We start from the raw sequence: 20111 nt of genomic DNA on the forward strand, positions 1-20111 counted from the left end.
AACCTAAACGAAGACACAGAGTAAGGTTAGTAGCTCCATTGCTTTTTTTCCCCCAACAATGTGTTCAGGGATTTTGCAAGAAGTACTGTACACGGCTTCTAGACAGACCGAATCTGCAACACGCGTTGAGCATTGCTGTAGAACTACATCTCCCATAATGCCGCGTTTTGTATGCCCCACGACTGAGGTCCCGAGACCTGAGGGGTCAACCCTTCCTCCGAATGTGTGTCAGCTCAGCTGGCTGTGTCCAGCCGGCGGTCTGTGATGCAGGAGCTTTGGACTGAATGAATTATGCATTGTGTTAATACACGTTCGCTATGGAGTAAGAGGACTGGCCCTATATTTAAAGTGCATAAACAAACTCCATTAAAAAAAATACGGGAAACAGCAAGTTAAAGATTTATGAAGCACGGGATTCTGTAAGATGTAACTGGGTAAGCAATCGGGAGTTTTCTTTTTTTGTGAATTGTAAGCTGTTTTTTTTTTTTCTGCAGAAAGCAACAGTGCGTGTTATGTATGCATCTTTTTTATGTTGGTGCTATTTGGGTGAACACCTCTAGGCCTGGGTTGGCAGTATTTGCAGTATTGACTGACTGTACAGTGTATTGCACACTAAATAAAACGCCAGCAGTAATTCAGAACTAATACTATAGTTTAAAACACTACGTTGTGTCCGTGGTTAGCAGATACTCCAAGTTTGTTCTTGCGAACTAAAAATCTGGATTTTAATATTGTTGCGTATTCAATTTTGAGCTGTGCTTGTCACTGTGCACACTGGCTTGCTAAAAAAATGTAAACATAGCATATTACTTTGAAGTTTATTATTATTATTATTATTATTATTATTATTATTATTATTATTGATTTAAGTTGTGAGCATGAATTGTATCGATTTTACATGATTATGGTAAAGTCATTTATTTATGGTCATATTTTAATTGTTATTCATTTCTGTAGTATTGTGTGCATTGCATTTAATCTTCGTGGGTTTTTTAATTTTTTTTTTTTTTTTGCAGAAGTTTGACTTCGTCACCTGTAAAGAACAGCGACCCTCTCATTAAAACCACAGGCACTTGAAAGGTGAGTCAGTCACATATATTATTCCCATCGTTTAGCTCCGATCGCAAACGGCGTAACTCAGCATTATTATCACGAGGAAGTACAACAAATCTTGATAAAACGGTGTGCTTCAGTTTTATTTCAGATAGTCTGTTTGATCAGATTTTAAAAAGTAACTTAATATAATTTTGTTAACTGCAAAAGTTAAAACTAAATGTAATGCATCAAATTGCATATACAGCTTGTGTTCTGATGTGTTTTTCAAAGAAAAATGTATTTGGTACTAAATTGGTTAATAAGACACACTGAGGCTAATGAAGCACATAGTAAAACCTGGAAATGGGTGAAACTGCTATACAACAGAGTCTTATTTCCATCCCTGAAATACCTGAATATACAGCAGTAAATGTGTGAAATATATACAGTGTAGGGAGCAGTGTGGTCACTACTAGTAGCAACTAGTAAAATTGTCCTTTTGTCACACAAAAGGACAATTTTAATGACCTGAGCAGCAGAGATCTGCAACTGTTTCAACACACTGAACAGAAGCATGAAAGTGTTTACTGAACCTCACCGTGGGTTGACCTGCTTGTTTCCTACATTGCAATGTATTTAACACCTTTAATCCCCTTTGCAAGCCCCCTGTCGGCCCCAGACTTCAGCCCTCAGCTTCCCAGGGAGGTTAAGAGGATTAAAATATCAGTAAGGAGATCAGCTTGTTCCAGCACACTTGATAAAGCTGGGTTTGCCAGCAGCTCTTAATGCACAGTGCCGTTCTATCACTCGGTACAGTCCTCATGCTCCAGAAAAATCACAGACAAGCATGTTAAAAATAAACATGGTGAAGTGGTAAAAGAATAGTAAACTGCAAAATGTACTCTTCTCAGATTTACAGATTTGAATTTGACCTTTTTTTTTTTTTTTAATTGTTATTTTAACCAGGCTCTTTCTCCTGGCTTGTTTCGCTGCAGGTTGCCAACAGGGCGGCGCTATGGCCTGCAGGAACGTTCTGGTGACGGGCTGCTCCTCTGGGATCGGCCTGGCTGTGGCCGTCCGCCTGGCCAAGGATGAGCTGAAACGATTCAGGGGTAAGAGCTGGCACGGGGGCGGGAGGGTGGCAACACATCGGGGCATTTTAAGCTGGAGATAAAGCGGTGTGGGGGGGGGGGGGTAAAATAAATGATTTTGAAAGATTTAAGAAATGGTTTGATCACAGGCCATATTAGTCTTTTGTATTTGTCAGGTGGGCTCAAGTTTGCACCCCAGTTAACATGCATACTGCATAAGGATGGTGATGGTTTAGGGTTCAACCATTTCCCAAGTATGAAACACATTGTTAAACACTGTGCTGCAAAGGAAGAGGTCTGCTGGGATGATTTAATAGCGGGATGTGTACAGTAGGGTTATTAATTCAGCATTTATTGGCAGTCTGTCCCTAAACAGCAAAAGCCCTCTAATAGAAGGCTTGTTTCATTTCGTTTGATCCCAGAGTTTAACAGATCCTGGTTTGCACTGGTCTTGGACTACCGTACCAAAAGTAAGATTAGGTTGTCCTGTGTGAAACGGCCCTAAGCGTTTTAGGAAATGAAATCCAGCAGCCCCGGTGAGCTCTGTTGTGTTGGATTGCAGTTGTCGCCACCATGCGTGATCTGGACAGGAGGGGTGGTCTGGAGCAGGCGGCGGGGAACGCGCTGAACAACACGCTGGAGATCAAGGAGATGGACGTCCGCAGCGAGGAGTCCATCAAGGAGTGTGTCAACAGCATCCCCCAGAGACAGGTCGACGTTCTGGGTACGAGAGCCACAGCGTGTCCTTGCAGTGGAACCAGAAACGGTTCTTGACCTCTGATAGGGACTCTTTTTCACAATCACAACTTTTAACTTTTTATATATATATATATATATATATATATATATATATATATATATATACTAAAAAAATATGTGATTTGAATAATGTTTCTTTTCCTTTTTTTAACGCAGCAGTGCCCAGTTAGGGTCAATTTCAATTAGTTTCAGTTCAGGATCTTTTAACTATCAAGTCCTGCATCTCAATGCATTCAAGCAGGACTGCAATTACCACAATGCACTGCAGCGCGGGCAATGGACTCTTGACAAGAGAACCCGGAGCTGAGTGGTACCCGTGCTTTTCATCTTCCCCAGTGAACAATGCCGGGGTGGGCATGATCGGACCCCTGGAATGCCAGAGCATCGGATCCATGCAGAGCCTCTTCGATACAAACTTCTTCGGTCTGGCGCGAGTGGTGAAGGAGGTTCTGCCTGACATGAAGAGGCGCCAGTCAGGGCACATCGTGGTGATGAGCAGCGTCATGGGCATCCAAGGTGGGCCTTGGTTTAACCGTTATAAGCCATCAAGTTCACTGGCAGACGTTGATTTAACGTGGTGCATTAAGTAAGTGGGCCACTGTGCTCCGTTCTGCTCCTCCTGGGCAACTCGGAGCGCTACCAAACAGTTTTTAGCGGTGGTCTGAGATGACAAAATGTGCGCTGGCTGAGAATTGACAGGCGGCTAACCCACTGTGATTGCATCGGATATTGTAAGTCACCTCCCCATTGGCGCCTTTAACGTCACTGAAAGTGTAGCTCTCACACTCTGAATGTCTGAAAGGGTTCAAAGCTTTTAAACCACAACAGGTTCTATTTAATCATATTATATACTTTAATATCAGTTTTTCATCAGTTTTTTATTTAGATTTAATGACTTCATATAATGTGTTTCGAAGTGTTCGGTGGCTTCCTCTAATTTGAGAGTGTACTTTCTCTTGTGTGGTTTGTGTGACACAGAGTGAGCGAGAAATACAGAACACATTTAACATATGTGCTTTTTTACTGGTATTGGGTCTAGTTTGAATAAGTGCTCCAAAACTGGTTGTAATTCGTTCTTAAGGTTTTAGTAAATGGTGGAACAAACGTGTGCAATGTTAACCTATAGGAGATCAGATAGGACAGGAAGCAGTCTTTTATTTCAGTCGTTTTTTCCAGTATCTTTACTCCTCTATAATTGGTTATAATTAATTTTAACTTAAAAACAAAAACAAAAAACTTTTAAAAAGTTTTATGTTTTGTAGGAGCATGGGCTGTATTTAAGTAAGGGATGGGCCAGGATAACCTTCATAACCTTGCATAGCGTATTGAGACATTCCAGGTTTTCCTGAGAGCCACGATTGTAAGTTGCCTGTATAATAAGGTCAGTCTAATAAACGTCATGCTGAAATCTAAAATGTCACAAATTGCTGTGCAGTGGACCAAAAAATACCCTGCAGTGCTCTTCCCTTCGTTAACAAGTTGTGTTCTCCTGTGTTTTCTCAGGTCTTCTGTTCAACGATGTTTATTCTGCCTCGAAATTCGCTGTGGAGGGGTTTTGTGAGAGCTTGGCAGTGCAAGCGATGAAGTTCAATGTAAAGTAAGTACAGACGATCCATTGATCCAGGCGATATCATTTTGCAGTTTCTCTGATTTTCATGATGTTAAATAAAAGATCTAAATTGTGTTCATATAGCTTTTTTTTTTTTGATTGTCTCAGTCCTAAAATTCTTGGTGATGCAAAACTTTTGGCCAGAGCTGTAAGTAGTTCTGGTGAAAGCCTTCGGTGATGACAGCAAACGCTTAAATGCAAGCACTGGCTCTAAACCGCATACTCTCTCCGACAGAATGAGTCTCATTGAGCCGGGACCGGTGATCACGGAATTCGAGAATAAGATTTATGAAGACGCCGCCAACATGGATCTCTCGGACACGGATGAGGAAACGGCTAAAATATTTAAGCAGATTTACCTCCCATACTCCAAGGCCATTTTCACCGCCCTTGGACAAACCCCACAAGACATTGCAGAGGTAATTTTAAACAAGTCTTCTCTAACGCTGCAGGTTGGGGGCCAAGTGCTCCACAGCTGGCAAAAAAAGGAATTCTTCTACCAGCTCAATTTTGCCCCCCGTGGAAATTTAATCCGTAGCAAAAAGAAACATCACAAGACCAAATTTCCCACTATTGTAAGTTTCTAAATAAAAGCCCAGTGCTTTATATCAGTGCTTAAGCATATAGCCAGCCTTGTCAGTTTAACTCTTTAAGTGCTGCAGACTTGTGTACAGGAAGGAAATATGACAACACTGCAGAACACTAGTAGTATAGGAAAGAGAACTCCACTCACTGCAGAGTGCTCTAGTAGTATAGGAAAGAGAACTCCACTCAACACTGCAGAGCGCTCTAGTAGTATAGGAAAGAGAACTACACTCAACACTGCAGAATGCTCTAGAAGTATAGGAAAGAGAACTCCACTCAATACTGCAGAGCACTCTTAGCCGTATAGGAAAGATAAACCCATTCAAAGCATCAGACCTGTAAACTAATCGCACACTAATTTATATATCTACATCCATTTTTATTTATTTTTTCAGTATAAGGCACTGGATAACCACAGATATGTGTTTCCTTTTCAGTTCTGTTAAAAAAAAAAAAAAAAAAAGGTGCAAAAACTTTTATTTCAAACAAATACACTTTTGTTTTCTTCTTCCTCACACAGCACACCCTGAAGGTGATCACCTCTGACAGCCCTCCCTTCCGTCACCAGACTAACAAGCTGTACACCCCGCTGACCGCCCTGAAGCAGGCTGACCCCAGCGGCAGACTGCCCCTCGATGCCTTCTACAAGATCACCTTCCAGCACAACCGCGTCCTCAACGCCAGCCTGGCGCTGCTCCGGCTGCTGCACAGACGCAGTCGCAAGGAACCCAAGCCGGAGAAGCCCGCTTGATTGGGGGAAAAAAAAATAAAAAAAAATCGCCACTTCTTGTAGCCTTAGGAGTTTTAGCCGTGAGTCTCGACTCCGATCCAGACCAGAGCTGGCCCTGGTTTTTGCTCTCTCCCTGGGAGTCCAAGTGGTGTCTCCCGAGAGGTAGATCCTCAGTCACTGTGTCCTAGGCAGCTTGGATGTGGTTGATCTGAACTATTTTAGTGTGTGGAGGCATGTTCAGGGATGGGAATAAGACTCCTATTGCGTAGCAGTTTCATCCAGTCCAGGTTTTACTATGACCTTGATTAGCCACAGTGTGTATAGGTAACAAGCTCAGGTGGTGTGTCTTATTAAACGCCAAGTAAAACTGCTGTGCAATGGGAGTCTTATTTCCATCTCTGTTGTTTGGGTCAGAGTTCAATGAACGTCTTTTTAGATATTTGATTTTAATGTGTTTTTTTATGCTGCTTAGACAAGTTTTTTTCTTTTCTTCAAAGCCAGTATTTTTTCCAAATTGGATAAAGTTTAGTATTTTAAGAAAAATCCCACACTGTTTGAGCGAGTTTTGGAGCTTCTTTTATTTCAAGCTGCATTTTGTAAATATTACAGATCTGAAATGCACTGTCGTTTAACAGATGAGAAACCTAGGGCCACATTTGTAAATCATTAGTGGACCATTAACCATTGTACTAATAAATGCATCACGATCTTACCATGACTTTTTCAGTTTGTTATTGCTTTGACTATAGCCTTTGTGTTTTATTTAACAGGCAAGTATCGTACCTACACATGCGTCTGATCAGTCACCAAAGAAAAACAATGTACAATCTATCGAACAAGCATTTTGGTTGATGCTTTTATTATTTCAACACTTTTACACTGATAAATGCACTGTTCTTTGGAGCATTTTTCAAAATTTAAATCCACAAGTTATACAACAGTAAGTTTTTTTTTTTTAAATTCTGTATATATAAACTTGTGATACTTTACACGAATTAGCATGTGGATACCACTGCTACAGACACTGTAATAAAACTCTGTTGACATCCAAACAAAACGGTTAGAATTTCTTAAACTTGGAAAGTAAAAAGGAAAACCACAATCACACTCACACACACATCATTAGCAGTTAGACTTATTTTCAAATAAAATATAAAGCTATTAAACCGTTGACGCCTGCTTCCCCTAAATAAACAGAGAAGAAAAAACAACACATCCTAAAAGTGGAATACATACCGTAAATAAAAACGTTGACAATAAAGAAGAGACAGGATTAAGCAACGAAAGATAGAGAAAAAAAACTTTCAAATTAAAATAAAAACTTTAGGAATGTTTCAGAAATATACATCTTCAAAACAGAGTATAAACGCCGCTAATCAAAGCAAAAGTTAAACTAAAAAAAAAAATCTATTTGATACCAGATTACTATGATCGTTAAACACAAAACAAACACTAACGAAAAGGTGGATTTATCACTTCAACCAAACCCCCCCACCGTCTTCTCAATTACACCACCCAAAGACACAAACTCAAAGATACATACGATAGGGTAAATCGTCAGTACTGTCTTCTACAAGAATATGTACATACCCTTGCTTTAGCAACTCATGTTGTTGGAAGCACTGCTGTTTGAAATGGGAGACCACACATCTCCGCAATGATGCCAGCTTGGTGCACCTTCCCAGTACTGTTGAAGTACAAAACGATCTCCTGTTAGCTAAGAATGGGCCCACTGTAGCTCCCAAGAGTACTTTAGCTTCAGATTCGATTTTCTTATATGCCTCTGTACAATAAGGAGCACTCGGAGGGAAACCCACGTCTTCACAGGCTTTTCAAAGGGGTAGGTGAACCGGGGAATTCAAGCTGTGCACTGGGGACTTCCTGCATGAAGTTTAAGAGAGGGTCTTCCAATTCACATTTTAAAAAAAAAGTGGAAAACTTTCCGGTGAATGATGTTGAATGCTTTTTATATTTTTATATTAAAAAAAACTTTTAATCTCACTGTCTTTCTCACTATATTTATAATTATATATAATATATATATACAGTATATATATATATATTTTACAGAATGCATAGTATTGTACATACAAAACAGCTTGTACTGCATCAGTATTTAAATCTCGCTACTGTTTCCAAGAATGATTTTTGCTGTTTCTGTGGAAACTCTTTCTTTCAATCAAGTAAATGAACAGGGCAGTGTGATCTGATGAGCCACAGCACAGCTCACAGCGAGGGACACACAGACAGGGTAAAACCTTGAGTATCTTTGTAAGGCTCTATAGGGCACAGCAATACAGACTACATCCAGATTCTTACTAAGATTGTTGTACTTAAAATGACTGGTCCACACAGTGATTTACTTATGTGTTCTCCCCAAAACTAATCATAACCTGTTTTTGTTTTTATTTACAGCATGTTTCCTCGTTACAAAATACATGTTCCCCAAAACAAATATCATTAAATGGAGTAAAATAAACCCAAGAAATCACTACCGAAATAAATAAATAAAGCTAGACTGCATGAAGTGTCAAAGTCTGACAAGAAAGAAGCTGAAATAAGTTAAGTGTTTTTGTATCACAATTTTAAAAGCAATAGTAAATATAACATACTTGGTTGTGTTTTTTTTGTATGCAGTTTACAAGAACAAGGTGTCTGGTGGTTTTGTCTGTGACCTCAACACTTTTTTTTTTTTTTTTATATATATATAACAGTCAATGCTTCAAACCACGCTCATCAAGATGTACCTCTAAAAACATTCACATAATCTATTTGCTTGCCACCAGAACAGAGATCCTCAGCACTTGGATCTCTAGATCATCCAAGGTTGAATTAATACAGTCACAAAGTGCGACAAAAACATGGGATGCCCCACCAGGAAAAAAAAGTTCTGGAGTGTATAGATCAGGGTTACTGCTTACTTTTCCACACACATATTCACACCAATACAGTTTCATCGCAGGAAAACTCTGCTAACTGATCTATTAAGAAACAGCACAACAGTACAGAAAAGGAGTTTCCGAGGCCAGATCTGTGGGCCTCTGCTGCTTCGAGTCTGTGGAAACCTGGATCCGTTTAAAAAGAAAGCAATGATTATAATAATAATAATAATAATAATAATAATGATAATAAGGAGAAGAAAAACAATGGGAATAATCCAGCACGTGTGTGTGCACAGACTGAGGCAGTCTGTCTTCACAGGCTCTTAGTCCCTGGGTCAGTGGAGTCACAGTTCTCTTAATCTCTCAGCCTCTCTCTCCCGTTAGAGGTTTTCTTCACATTTGATATTCCTTCCAGTACGCCAGACTCGGTGACCCTAAAAAAAAAAAAAAAAAAAAAAAAATCAGATGGAAATTTGAAATCAATCTAAGGCATGCTTTTTTTATTTCATTTATTTTTTCACAGTTTTTATTGTAATGTTAGTCCTGGATCAAATACATTGAATATTCAAACCACGCTGGCAATGCTTGACTGTATTAAGTGGCAAAAATGGCCATGTTTGTATTTGTTCAAGTAACGTACATTTCTAAATGACTGTATAAAAATAGATATATCATGTACAGCTCTGGCCAAAAGTTTTAGAATGAACTCATTTTGCTTCATAAAGTCGAATGAAACCTGCTGAATAATGTTACGCTAACATATTGAATTATATACCACTTTGTGGTTTTCCATATACTTAACGGAAAAACTGACAAATTGATTTCAAAATCCAACATTATTATTATTATTATTATTTATTTCTTAGCAGATGTCCTTATCCAGGGCAGCTTACAATTGTAACAAGCTATCACATTATTTTTTTACATACAATTACCCATTTATACAGTTGGGTTTTTACTGGAGCAATCTAGGTAAAGTACCTTGCTCAAGGGTACAGCAGCAGTGTCCCCCACCTGGGATTGAACCCACGACCCTCCGGTCAAGAGTCCAGAGCCCTGACCACTACTCCACACTGCTGCCATGAAGTACTGTACTATTAGTCTGGCTTCCGGTAGACTTTTGTGATGTCATTTTGCAGTCTCTTTGATTACATGATGCTAAATAAAAGATCTAAATTATGTTCATATAGTTTTTATTTTAATGAATCTAAATCCTAAAATTCTTGGCGATACAACATTTTTGGTCAGAGCTGTATAATGCATAACCAACCCCAGATTTTGCTAGCCTTTCTTTAGCAGGTAATTTGATGGCGTACCAAGTTTATTATATATATATATTTTTAACATAAAATAAAATGCATTTTTGATTTCCAGCCAATTCAAAATGGAATGCAAAACGCGTGTTTGTCTGAGCGCTGTGCTGTCCACCAGGAGTTTAAAAAATATTTTTTTTTTTAAAAAAGGCAATGCTGTGGACGCTGTCCTTACACTTCATCCATCTCCACATCCTCCTCGTCTAAGGGCAGCTGCAGGTAGGGGTTATTGGAGGCTGGCCGGAACTTATACCCAGTCAGGACAAAGAAGACCAGTGTGGACACTTCCACCAGCAGCTGCAATTTAGCAAAACAACCATCACATTCAAAACACACTGAAGGCGGTAGGTCTGTCTACGCGACTTCATTGCAATACCAGGTTTTGGATACCAAAAACATGTCCCAAACCATTCCCCCACGCAGTCATTATACAAAGTGCAAGGATAACATCCGAGAACCGGACCGCACATTTAAATTGCACGCATTTGAAAAGTAGGATCTATTCAGGAGTCTACATTATTCTTAATGAGTCATTTAGCAGATGCTTTTATCCAAAGCGACTTAGAGACTAGAGGGTGAGCTATGCATCAACAACTGCTACTGCTGCAGAGTCACTTCCAACAGGACCTCGTTTGTTTTACTCATCCGAAGGATGGAGCACATGGAGTTCAGTGACACAGTGAGTCAGTGGCTGGGATTGGAACCAGGAGCCTCCAGGTATCAAGCCCTTTTCTTTAACCACTGTTCCACCAAGCCTCCAATGCAACATTTCTGACATGACAGGCCAGCCCTTTACTGTACCTCATAGAACCACTGCCACTGGAAAGGCACGGTCACTTTGAGAAGAATAGCAATGATGCGGGTGAAGTAGATATAGCACACAATCTGCAGAGAGAAGAGAAATGCAAGTCTAGTTTAGGATGTCGTCTACATTCTGTCTCATTGTCACAAGTCTGATGCTAAAAGGTTAGATTTCGAAATGTCACATTATTCAGCAGGTTTCATTCGTCTTTATGAAGGAAAATTAGTTCATTCTACAGGGCGATGCAAAGAGCTGTAGAATGTTTTACACGATAAAAAAAAAGTTAAATAAACAGGCGATAAAACCTGACAATCTGGGGCTGGGATATTGGATTACCATTGCTGTAATTAAATCATTAATAATACACCCTCTACATACCATGACATAGTAATGTCTGAAGAGTTTCAATTTCGCCAGGTTCATGACAGCTAGAAGTAAAAAAAAATAATAATAATAAATACAAAGAAAATAAAGTGTTCAGATCTAATAGGACAACAGAGGACTAAAGCACAGCGGACTCTATAGCAGAGCAGTCTTTACCTGGCTAAGTGATTTCATTACTGCTATTGGGACTGTTCACACAAAGGAATAAACATTGTAAACTAAATCACCAGAACCCTTTTGTAAAGGCAATACCAGTTCAACACAACGAGAGTGTTCAGTAACATGTTGACCCAGGAAGATCTTTTCCATTGCGATTTGTCAATTTAACATCTGAATCTTTTTTTTTAAATGAAGAATATAAACCTACCTTTGCCATCTGTACTGGAAGCCTCCTGTAAGTGCCGTATCGACCTGCCAAATGAAACCCAGAAACACAATCAACGCTTACTTCACCCACGTTGGAGATTCCTGAAACTAAACCTGCATTTACAGTAAATGTTTGAATTATTCTACAATGCATCTGCGGGTATGAGTGCTTTTGGGAATTGACTTAGCAGAGAGGATGTGATGGGTTTATAACACACAACAAGAGTATAGCGAAGGACAGGGCTGGATAAAGTTATTGATTTTGTGCTTCTGCTGTCCTTGCAAGATGATTTTGTTTTTTCACTTTTGTTTAATGTGTACAGCATGTATAGTTTGAAGGAAAAAAAAAGCAAGCTATTGCAACTCAAGTGTCTATCCTGGGTATCATATATATAAAATCACACACACACTCATACATATACATAAACTATATGAACATAATTTAGATCTTTTATTTAACATCATGTAATTAAAGACACTACACAATGATATCTCAAAAGTCTACCGGAAGCCATAATAGTAGTACAGTAGTATTTCATGTTAGATTTTGAAATGGCACATTTTTTAAAAATGTTTTTTTAAGTAAATGGAAAACTACAAACCGACATATAATTCAGTGTTAACTTAACAATATTCAGCAGGTTTCATTCGTCTTTATGAAGCAAAATGAGTTCATTCTACAGGGCTAAACCTTTGGCCATAGCTGTAGGTTAGCCAACGCTCAATTAGTTTAGACAGACCCAGATTAGCATTAAAATCAGGGTCTGTGAAGCAAGAGTAGCTCACTTTTCCGTTCCGAACAGACACATGCCGAGTAACAGAAACGAGTGGCCTGGACTCACCAGACCACAGGGAAAAGGATTGCTCCACAGCAGATCAGATCAACCAGGAAGAGAATCTCCTTCCACAGGTCATAATCGCTGGTCCCCTCCTCTGTGGATTCCAGGATGATGTAGGCAACGTTGGCCAGCACCTGAGGAAGCGACCATGGGGAGAAACATTAGAGAACTGGGGTGGACGTACCAGGCAGGGCTGAAGCACAGTTAACATCACGCTGAACTCAACGATGAATTGAAATTCTGATCTGACTCGAGAGCTCAAAGGAACGCTCCCCACCCATAGTTTTAGAAGGTACTGGCAGAGTGGTTTTAACTCTGTCATGCCCATTTCTGTATCACATATGCTACAATGCTTAGACCCCCTCTGCGTTATTCTTTTTTTAAATCACAAGACAGAATTTTTCAGTGCATTAAGAAATGTAATCTAATTCCATAAATAAAGTTTCTCATTTGGGCATTACATTACAGGGTTAAATATATAATGTGAATGTGACAGGCTCACATACAAGGGACTCAGCTACTGCTGCTGACTGAATATCAATGCAACTCCATTTATATTTTAAAGTCACAGTAAACCCCACTGAAGACGTTCTTCCTGGCTTCTGCAATTGAATTCTGTTGCCGAGGGCATGCACAGATAACAGTACCTGCAGAGGGATGACTATCATGAATATCTTCTTTTCCTTGTCAGACAGGATGTATTTAACAAAAGCCCAGCCCGTTCCAATAAGGGCCAAGGTGATAAACAACAGGGCTCCTTTCAACCTGAGGGCCAATCAAAAAAGACTAATCAATATGGTTTCATTCATTTTTACTGAGGCATTAACACGGACAGCGAAAAATATTTTTTCAATGGAGAAACGCTGACACCTAGTGGCTAGACTGTTCCCTGCACAGTTTAGATTTCACACATTTACTTTTGCATATTCGGTTATTTCAGGGATGTAAGACTCCTGTTGCACAGCAGTTTCACCCATTTCCAGGTTTTACTACGAGCTTGATTAGCCTCAGTGTGTATAGGTAACAAGCTCAGGTGTGTCTTATTAACCCATTAAGTAACAAATACATTTTTCTTTGAAAAAAAAAAAAAAAGAATCACAACACAAGTTTGATACATTTACTTTTGCAGTTAAGAAAATGTATCATGACAATATAGTTAAAGAGCAATTTTAATAACAGGTAGATGCTGCCACAGTTAAAAATGCTCCACAAAATTACACAGTAGCCAGTGCTCAAGTGAGGACATTGGCGCCTAATAGGTTAAAACACAGCAAAACCAAGAATGGATCAAACTGCTATGCAATGGGAGTCTTACTTTCATCCCTATACTTATTCTGATAATAAAGCTAGATAAAAATAAATGCCTCCAACAACTTGAGTTTATTTAATCAAAATAATAAAAAGAAATACAGAAAACAGCTCATAGGAACAAAACATTAAATACAGCAAGCGCTGTATGCAAAGAAAGCATGGTTTGACTTACAGGTGGGTGATATAGTACATCACTGCCCAGCCTTCAATGGGATGTCCTTCAGTGTTAATGAAATGGAAATTTATCTGCAAACAGAATCGTGGTTCAGGTTAGCATTGCAATGAGGTGCACTGCATTTAGTAAGAGCGACGAGGGTTTAAAAATCGCAGTGGAAACTAATTACTGCACTGGGAAAATTGTCCCCTACAGTCTAACAATACACTTTCGGACAGCGTGTTACACTGGCGTGCAGTGTTGTGCATTCCTCAAAGCTGCGTACTCACACTGTGGAAGATCAGGGAAATGGATTTGGTGAATGCCAGAGCCGCCATGAGCCAGTGAATTTTAAACACGTTGAACCTGCGGAGACAAAGGTGGAAGAACCACGGAAATCCCGAACACGTCACGCATTTAATTAAAAACAGATCTACTGCAAACGTCACTTCTCTAAGTGTGTGGATGTCTGAGGGGTGCTTGAATTCATGATAAAATTACTGATCTCTGTTTGTGGAACATTAACGGTGAATTGTTTAATTCTCTTCAGAAAGAGTGTGCACTGCAACTGAGAAAAAAATATATAAATAAGCTTAGGGAAACTGGAACCTATTGCATTCTGCTACAATATCAGAAACTACAGTTATTATTATTATTATTTATTTCTTAGCAGACGCCCTTATCCAGGGCGACTTACAATTATTACAAGATATCACATAATTTTTTTACACATTATTTTTTACATACAATTACCCATTTATACAGTTGGGTTTTTACTGGAGCAATCTAGGTAAAGTACCTTGCTCAAGGGTACAACAGCAGTGTCCCCCACCTGGGATTGAACCCACGACCCTCCGGTCAAGAGTCCAGAGCCCTAACCACTACTCCACACTGCTGCCCAGTTGCAGTATGCAAGGAAATAAAAACCTCTATATGCTGCAAAAAGTGCCCCTTTTATTAAGATCAGCATTTTTCCCACACAGATAAGGAGGTGGAGTTACACTGCCAGAGCAGTGCATATATGCCGTTGCATGACGACTAATCTTTTTATCAAGGGATATTTTTTAGCATACTGTATTCTCTTAGGCTTTTCATAAAGCATATGTACAGCTATGGCCAAAAAGTGTTGCATCATCCTATAGAATGAACAATCTATAAGATGCTTTCTGTAGACCATGTGCTTTTGGGTTTGGGCGTCCCTTCTGTAAACCATGTGCTGGATTCCTCTTACCTGTGTTTGACAAGAACGTGCACCCAGAGCAGAGCTGCAGCGAAGAAAAATCCAGACATGGAGATGTACAGCAAAGGCAGGGGCATCTCAGCTGCTGAGAGAAAGCCTCCAGGATTCCTCTCTGTGATCTCAATCTGGAGAACGACACACAGTACAGGCAAGCACAGATTTAATAGAACAGACGACTTGTGTTACCAAGCACAGTGTCTTCCTTCTGTTTGGCTGCAAACACTCCTAGCATGTTAGCATTTCAAGGTGTTTAATCCTGGAGTTTAGGAAACGAAACGGCAGACTCACGTCAATGCTGAAGGAGTTTTCCTTGTCCCACAGCTTGCTGAAACAGCGGTGGAAGTTCAGGTTATACATTCCCTCCTCGGACTGGGAGACGATCTTAATTTGGAACTGAGAAGGAAAGAATGGAGAAAAAAAACAAAACTGTTGTTTTCTGATCTGTCATCAGCAACAGTAATATAATATCGAAGTTATGAAAATATGTTTTTATACGAGAGACACACAATTTAGCAAAGAAAAAACTTAAACTGCTTCAATGTATTTTATCATATAAAATATATATTCATAACTAAAAACATATAAATAGATAGAGAGATAGACAGCAGAGCTGTTTGCTGCTTTTAAATGGCTCGCTCTCTCAAAAGATTCAAAAGAATCTCTCCAACAGCCTAAAATAATCATACTTCTTAAAAAAAAAAAACTTTCATCGATAATTATGAAGGAGGTAATCATTTGATAAAACAACAACAACAATAATAATAATAATAATAATAATAATAATAATAATAATAATAATAATAATAATAATATCAAAGTTAGGGTTTTGCTTGCTTAAATGTATTTTATTATTCATATATATGTCCTTTAATCTATAAAATTATGAAGGGGTTTCCATATTTGATAAAATAGATTTACTTTTCAGTAACCAGACCAGTGAACCCAGTTGTGATAACAGGAGAGGAATGGGGTTACAACCATGGGAACACCCCTAGAGAGCAGAAAATAAGCAAACAGGAGCCAAGCTTACACTGAAGTTGTAAGAGCTGTTAGTTTTCTGCAGGACCAATATCAGATCTCCATCCCGACTCCCTCCTTTTTCAACCTGTAACAAAAAGAGGATTTAATAACCAAAAACACTGGAAAGAAAACCTATGGCACTGTCTCTACTCTCTACTTACCCTGGGAGTGTTTTCATCTGCCTTTGTCTTATCTCCTTCATCTTTGTTTGCAACCTGTATGGGTTGAGAAGCATTGACAGCAGGCTGTTTGGGTTTGTCGACTCTTTTAACTCTGTTACCTGGAATTAGATAGAAAGCATTCAGCTACCTGGTATTTTTTTTTATTATTACACCTAAAAGCTAAAATAAAATCACAATGATTTTGAGCATGAGAATTCTTAAACAAACCCGTGGCATCTTTCAAATCCAGTGTTTTCGCTTGACCAGTTATGATGTTCTTCTGGTCACCATACCTCTTGACTTGAACACTGTGCAAAACAAAAACCATGATTATTTATTATTATTATTATTATTATTATTATTATTATTATTATTATTATTATTTATTTCTTAGCAGACGCCCTTATCCAGGGCGACTTACAATTGTTACAAGATATCACATTATTTTTACATACAATTAGATTATTTTTTACACATTATTTTTACATACAATTACCCATTTATACAGTTGGGTTTTTTACTGGAGCAATCTAGGTAAAGTACCTTGCTCAAGGGTACAGCAGCAGTGTCCCCCACCTGGGATTGAACCCACGACCCTCCGGTCAAGAGTCCAGAGCCCTAACCACTACTCCACACTGCTGCCAATGATGTGCAGTTAACCCATCTCTCATGTGCAAGGCTTTTTATTTATGTTGTTAAATTTATCAGTGCTTGATACAACTAAATTGCTGCAAACACTTTCAAAGTCTTTTGGGTAGAAATCGGAGGAACACTGGGGTGAAAAACAGGAAACATCTGTGGCAGCTTCATTATGGGGATGTCTCACTATGGACACATTTACAGCAACAAATGTGTGGCATTGTAAACTCATCATATACAGTGTATAAACTGCACTGAGTAATCGTGCTAATTTTTTACGGATTTTTAACAAAAGCAAAATCGACGAATATTTCTTGCCAGCAAACATTTCATGTTTTACCGACATTTTATACTTTGTGTTTTTAGTAATGTAACAACTCAAGGCTTACCTGCTGTCTTTAAAGTGAATGAGAAACAGGACGAGAGGCTCACTGCCAGTCGGTTTGGTCAGGACACACGCGTCAGACTCCTCAGCCTTTGGGAACACAAACAGCATATAAAACACTACACCCCGAGAAAGAGAGTCTGTCTGTGCTTCAGTCTGTTAATATACAGGATGTCATGGGACTTCCCAATCAGAATTACTTTGTGGGCAAAATGTGGATCGTAGCTTATGAGGTGTGGCTCAGATGCTAGGACTCGGGTAAAGGGCTGCTAACTGTTTGTGGATAAACATTGCTGTTTCAAACAGGGTACAGATTTCTGCAAGATGAGTCACACCAAACAAATAAAGCCCAATTTCAAGCCAAGGAATTGCAAAGTGCTACTAAGCCAGTTCATAACTTAATCACAGTTTTTTTTTTTTAATTTTCTTTTCAGAAGTCAGGTGAAATGTCTTGCGTTTTGTACTGCTTTATTCTTAATGAAAATGTTCAATTGGGATGGCAGCAATCTGCGCAACTTTTGACATTAGTTTTAAAGCAAATCAGCAGACAAAGGAAAAGACAAGGTGCATACTCACTGCGTAAGACATCATTCCACCAACACGGGATTTTGATAGGCTGAATCCAATCTGCCATGCAATAAAATTAAAATGTTAAATTTCTTTACAAAATCTTTAGTATTTACATCACAATCATTTGACTTGTGAACATCGTATTACTAGGCATTTACGTTGAATCTCATCCCAGTTTAACCTTGTAAGGCACACTAACTCTTATTTTTGCAATGAGGTGCACGAAACAGTTTAAAATTTACTGACAGGCTGGATCATCTAAATGGTCAGTTTCCTCCTTGTGATACTTGAGTCATTCTCTAATGTATTTGGAGGCTGCGTGGTCCAGTGGTTAAAGAAAGGGACTTGTAACCAGGAGGTCCCCGGTTCAAATCCCACCTCAGCCACTGACTCATTGTGTGATCCTGAGCAAGTCACTTCACCTCCTTGTGCTCTGTCTTTCGGGTGAGACGTAATTGTAAGTGACTCTGCAGCTGATGCATAGTTCACACACCCTAGTCTCTGTAAGTCACCTTGGATAAAGGCGTCTGCTAAATAAACTAATAAGAAGAAGAAGAAGAAGAAGAAGAAGAAGAAACCGTTTGAACGACAAGCGCTTGATTCCTTGTAAGGGGTTAAAGCTACAATGTAATGCCACGTGTGCCCAACCACAGGTCACTTGCTTACAGGCTGTTGTTCGAAATCCATGGTTTCACCCGTCAGGGTAAGACTCTTCACGTTCACATCCAGAGTTCCATTGGCGTAAAATCCAAACGAATTGAGGTGGATAATGGACCGCCTCTCGTTCTGAAAAAAAATAAAATAAAATAAAATAAAAAACGAGCGCTTGCTGTCATTAATTTAAAAAAGAAAAACATTTGCCATTCATGCAAACAGCCACCTCGGTATGAATTCATTTTCACTATTGGAATCGATTGTTTTAAATGTTATTATTATTAGGACTGTTTCTGTGAAATACACAACTGTCAAAAACTTAACCTCGCACTAACTCTGACATGCACAGTCATAGCCGGGTCTGCCTTAACTTTTACAAAGCGATTAGGGAGCACTGTGCCGGCGCATTGAAAAGCCAATACTTTGAACACACACACACACATATGTCAACATAATGATACCAATGTATTAATATAGATTGCGTTACATATTGAATAGCCCGCTTGGTTATTTTTCTAAACAGTTGACTGGCATCTAACGACACATCACAGAAAACACATCACCGGACCACGTATTATGTTACGATCATGAATATACAGCCAGCCTCCCACGATCTATCTCGTTACCCAACGCGGTTCGCGTAAGGCCTTCACAGATATATTCAAAAAAAACTGTCTTACCTTCAACTTTAATCTATGTATCCTCGCACTACAGCAGCCGACCAAAACGAACAAAACAAAGGCGTGTTGGCACCCCCAAAGCAGACCACGGTTCCTTGCCATGGTCGCCTCCCGCCCCGAGGCAAATTATTCAATTGTATTATTATTATTATTATTATTATTATTATCGTTCCCGTCGCCTGGCTTCCTCTATTCCCAGTTACTTCCTGCTCCGCAGTTACACGTCACCACAGCAACACAGAAACAAGGTCCCGCCTCACGGGCAAACTGACAGCGGGGTCAGCCAATAGAAATGTGATGAAACACAACCCCGCCCCGCACCAATACAAGATTGATATTCAGGTTGACCAATTGAAAAAGCGGTAAGTGGTCCACCACGTGATATGAGTGTTTTTGAAAAGCGTGGATCGATTGCAGTGTAGCGATTTTGCATCAAGTGGTGTAAAATTCGGTCTAGTAAATTCTGCAGCGTACCAAACAGCTAATCCTGAAAATGGGTTTATTACACAGCATTTGATTAAAAAAAAAAAAAAAAAAAAAAAAAAAACTATAATGAAGATATTGAACCGGCAAAAAAAAAAAAAAGTCAGAAATATGAAAAGGTATGAAATAAGCAAAAAATTAATATATTAATGATAAAATGGTAAACGCGTTTTTATTCCATTAGGTGTGATTTAAGTGAAAGTACACCTATATTGCTAATGCCATTTTTATGCACATTCCGCACGCGGATCATACTTGCATGTTTTAACTTGCCGGTAGCCTATTTCTGCTTGACACTATAACGTTAAGTTATAAATGTGTTGTTTATATTTAATACACATTACACTGACATTTCAGTTTAAATTGAATACATCAAACATGCGTGCTTTTTATTATTTAAATACATTGTTGTGCGGCTC

General features: G+C 39.1%; 2 protein-coding genes across 4 annotated transcripts; one reads left to right on the top strand and one right to left on the bottom strand.

The window, feature by feature from the left end:
• Nucleotides 1-34: 34 nt before the first annotated feature.
• LOC117970875 (retinol dehydrogenase 8-like) lies at nucleotides 35-6521 on the top strand. The gene is made up of 8 exons (XM_059007223.1): nucleotides 35-434; nucleotides 1017-1080; nucleotides 2031-2147; nucleotides 2689-2850; nucleotides 3222-3401; nucleotides 4389-4482; nucleotides 4730-4913; nucleotides 5600-6521. The coding sequence occupies exons 3-8, from the start codon at nucleotides 2051-2053 to the stop codon at nucleotides 5828-5830; spliced, it is 948 nt and encodes a 315-aa protein (XP_058863206.1). The 5' UTR covers nucleotides 35-434; nucleotides 1017-1080; nucleotides 2031-2050; the 3' UTR covers nucleotides 5831-6521.
• A 122-nt stretch (nucleotides 6522-6643) lies between these two features.
• Nucleotides 6644-19487, bottom strand: LOC117402043 (protein GPR108-like). Of its 3 annotated transcripts, XR_009310156.1 has the most exons (19): nucleotides 19210-19486; nucleotides 18542-18661; nucleotides 17882-17932; nucleotides 17310-17395; nucleotides 16510-16589; nucleotides 16282-16400; nucleotides 16131-16205; nucleotides 15389-15493; nucleotides 15092-15225; nucleotides 14151-14226; nucleotides 13879-13952; nucleotides 13043-13160; nucleotides 12399-12529; nucleotides 11558-11601; nucleotides 11185-11234; nucleotides 10806-10889; nucleotides 10180-10301; nucleotides 8068-9125; nucleotides 6644-8034 (listed from the first exon to the last, which is right to left on the bottom strand). XR_009310156.1 is itself a non-coding variant. In XM_034002861.3 (18 exons), exons 1-18 carry the CDS (start codon nucleotides 19309-19311, stop codon nucleotides 9047-9049), a joined length of 1641 nt encoding a protein of 546 aa, XP_033858752.3. In that variant the 5' UTR covers nucleotides 19312-19487; the 3' UTR covers nucleotides 6644-9046. The 3 variants fall into 3 exon arrangements, 2 of the variants coding, with proteins under 2 accessions (XP_033858752.3, XP_033858751.3); XM_034002861.3 differs by having other exon boundaries at nucleotides 6644-9125; nucleotides 16519-16589; nucleotides 19210-19487; XM_034002860.3 differs by having other exon boundaries at nucleotides 6644-9125.
• Between the last annotated feature and the right edge of the window lie 624 nt (nucleotides 19488-20111).

The sequence above is a fragment of the Acipenser ruthenus genome, chromosome 34 (genome assembly GCF_902713425.1).
Source record: "Acipenser ruthenus chromosome 34, fAciRut3.2 maternal haplotype, whole genome shotgun sequence".
NCBI classification, from domain to species: Eukaryota; Metazoa; Chordata; class Actinopteri; order Acipenseriformes; family Acipenseridae; genus Acipenser; species Acipenser ruthenus.

Bases quoted from the DNA above. Each gene is read 5' to 3' on its own strand.
- LOC117402043 (XM_034002860.3), bottom strand. From the start codon at position 19,311: ATGGCAAGGAACCGTGGTCTGCTTTGGGGGTGCCAACACGCCTTTGTT. The intron at 13,953-14,150 runs GTGAGTACGCAG...TTCTGTTTGCAG, and splicing joins TTTCCCTGATCTTCCACAGT to ATAAATTTCCATTTCATTAA. The intron at 11,602-12,398 runs GTGAGTCCAGGC...TTCATTTGGCAG, and splicing joins ATCCTTTTCCCTGTGGTCTG to GTCGATACGGCACTTACAGG.
- LOC117970875 (XM_059007223.1), top strand. From the start codon at position 2,051: ATGGCCTGCAGGAACGTTCTGGTGACGGGCTGCTCCTCTGGGATCGGC. The intron at 2,851-3,221 runs GTACGAGAGCCA...CATCTTCCCCAG, and splicing joins GAGACAGGTCGACGTTCTGG to TGAACAATGCCGGGGTGGGC. The intron at 3,402-4,388 runs GTGGGCCTTGGT...GTGTTTTCTCAG, and splicing joins CAGCGTCATGGGCATCCAAG to GTCTTCTGTTCAACGATGTT.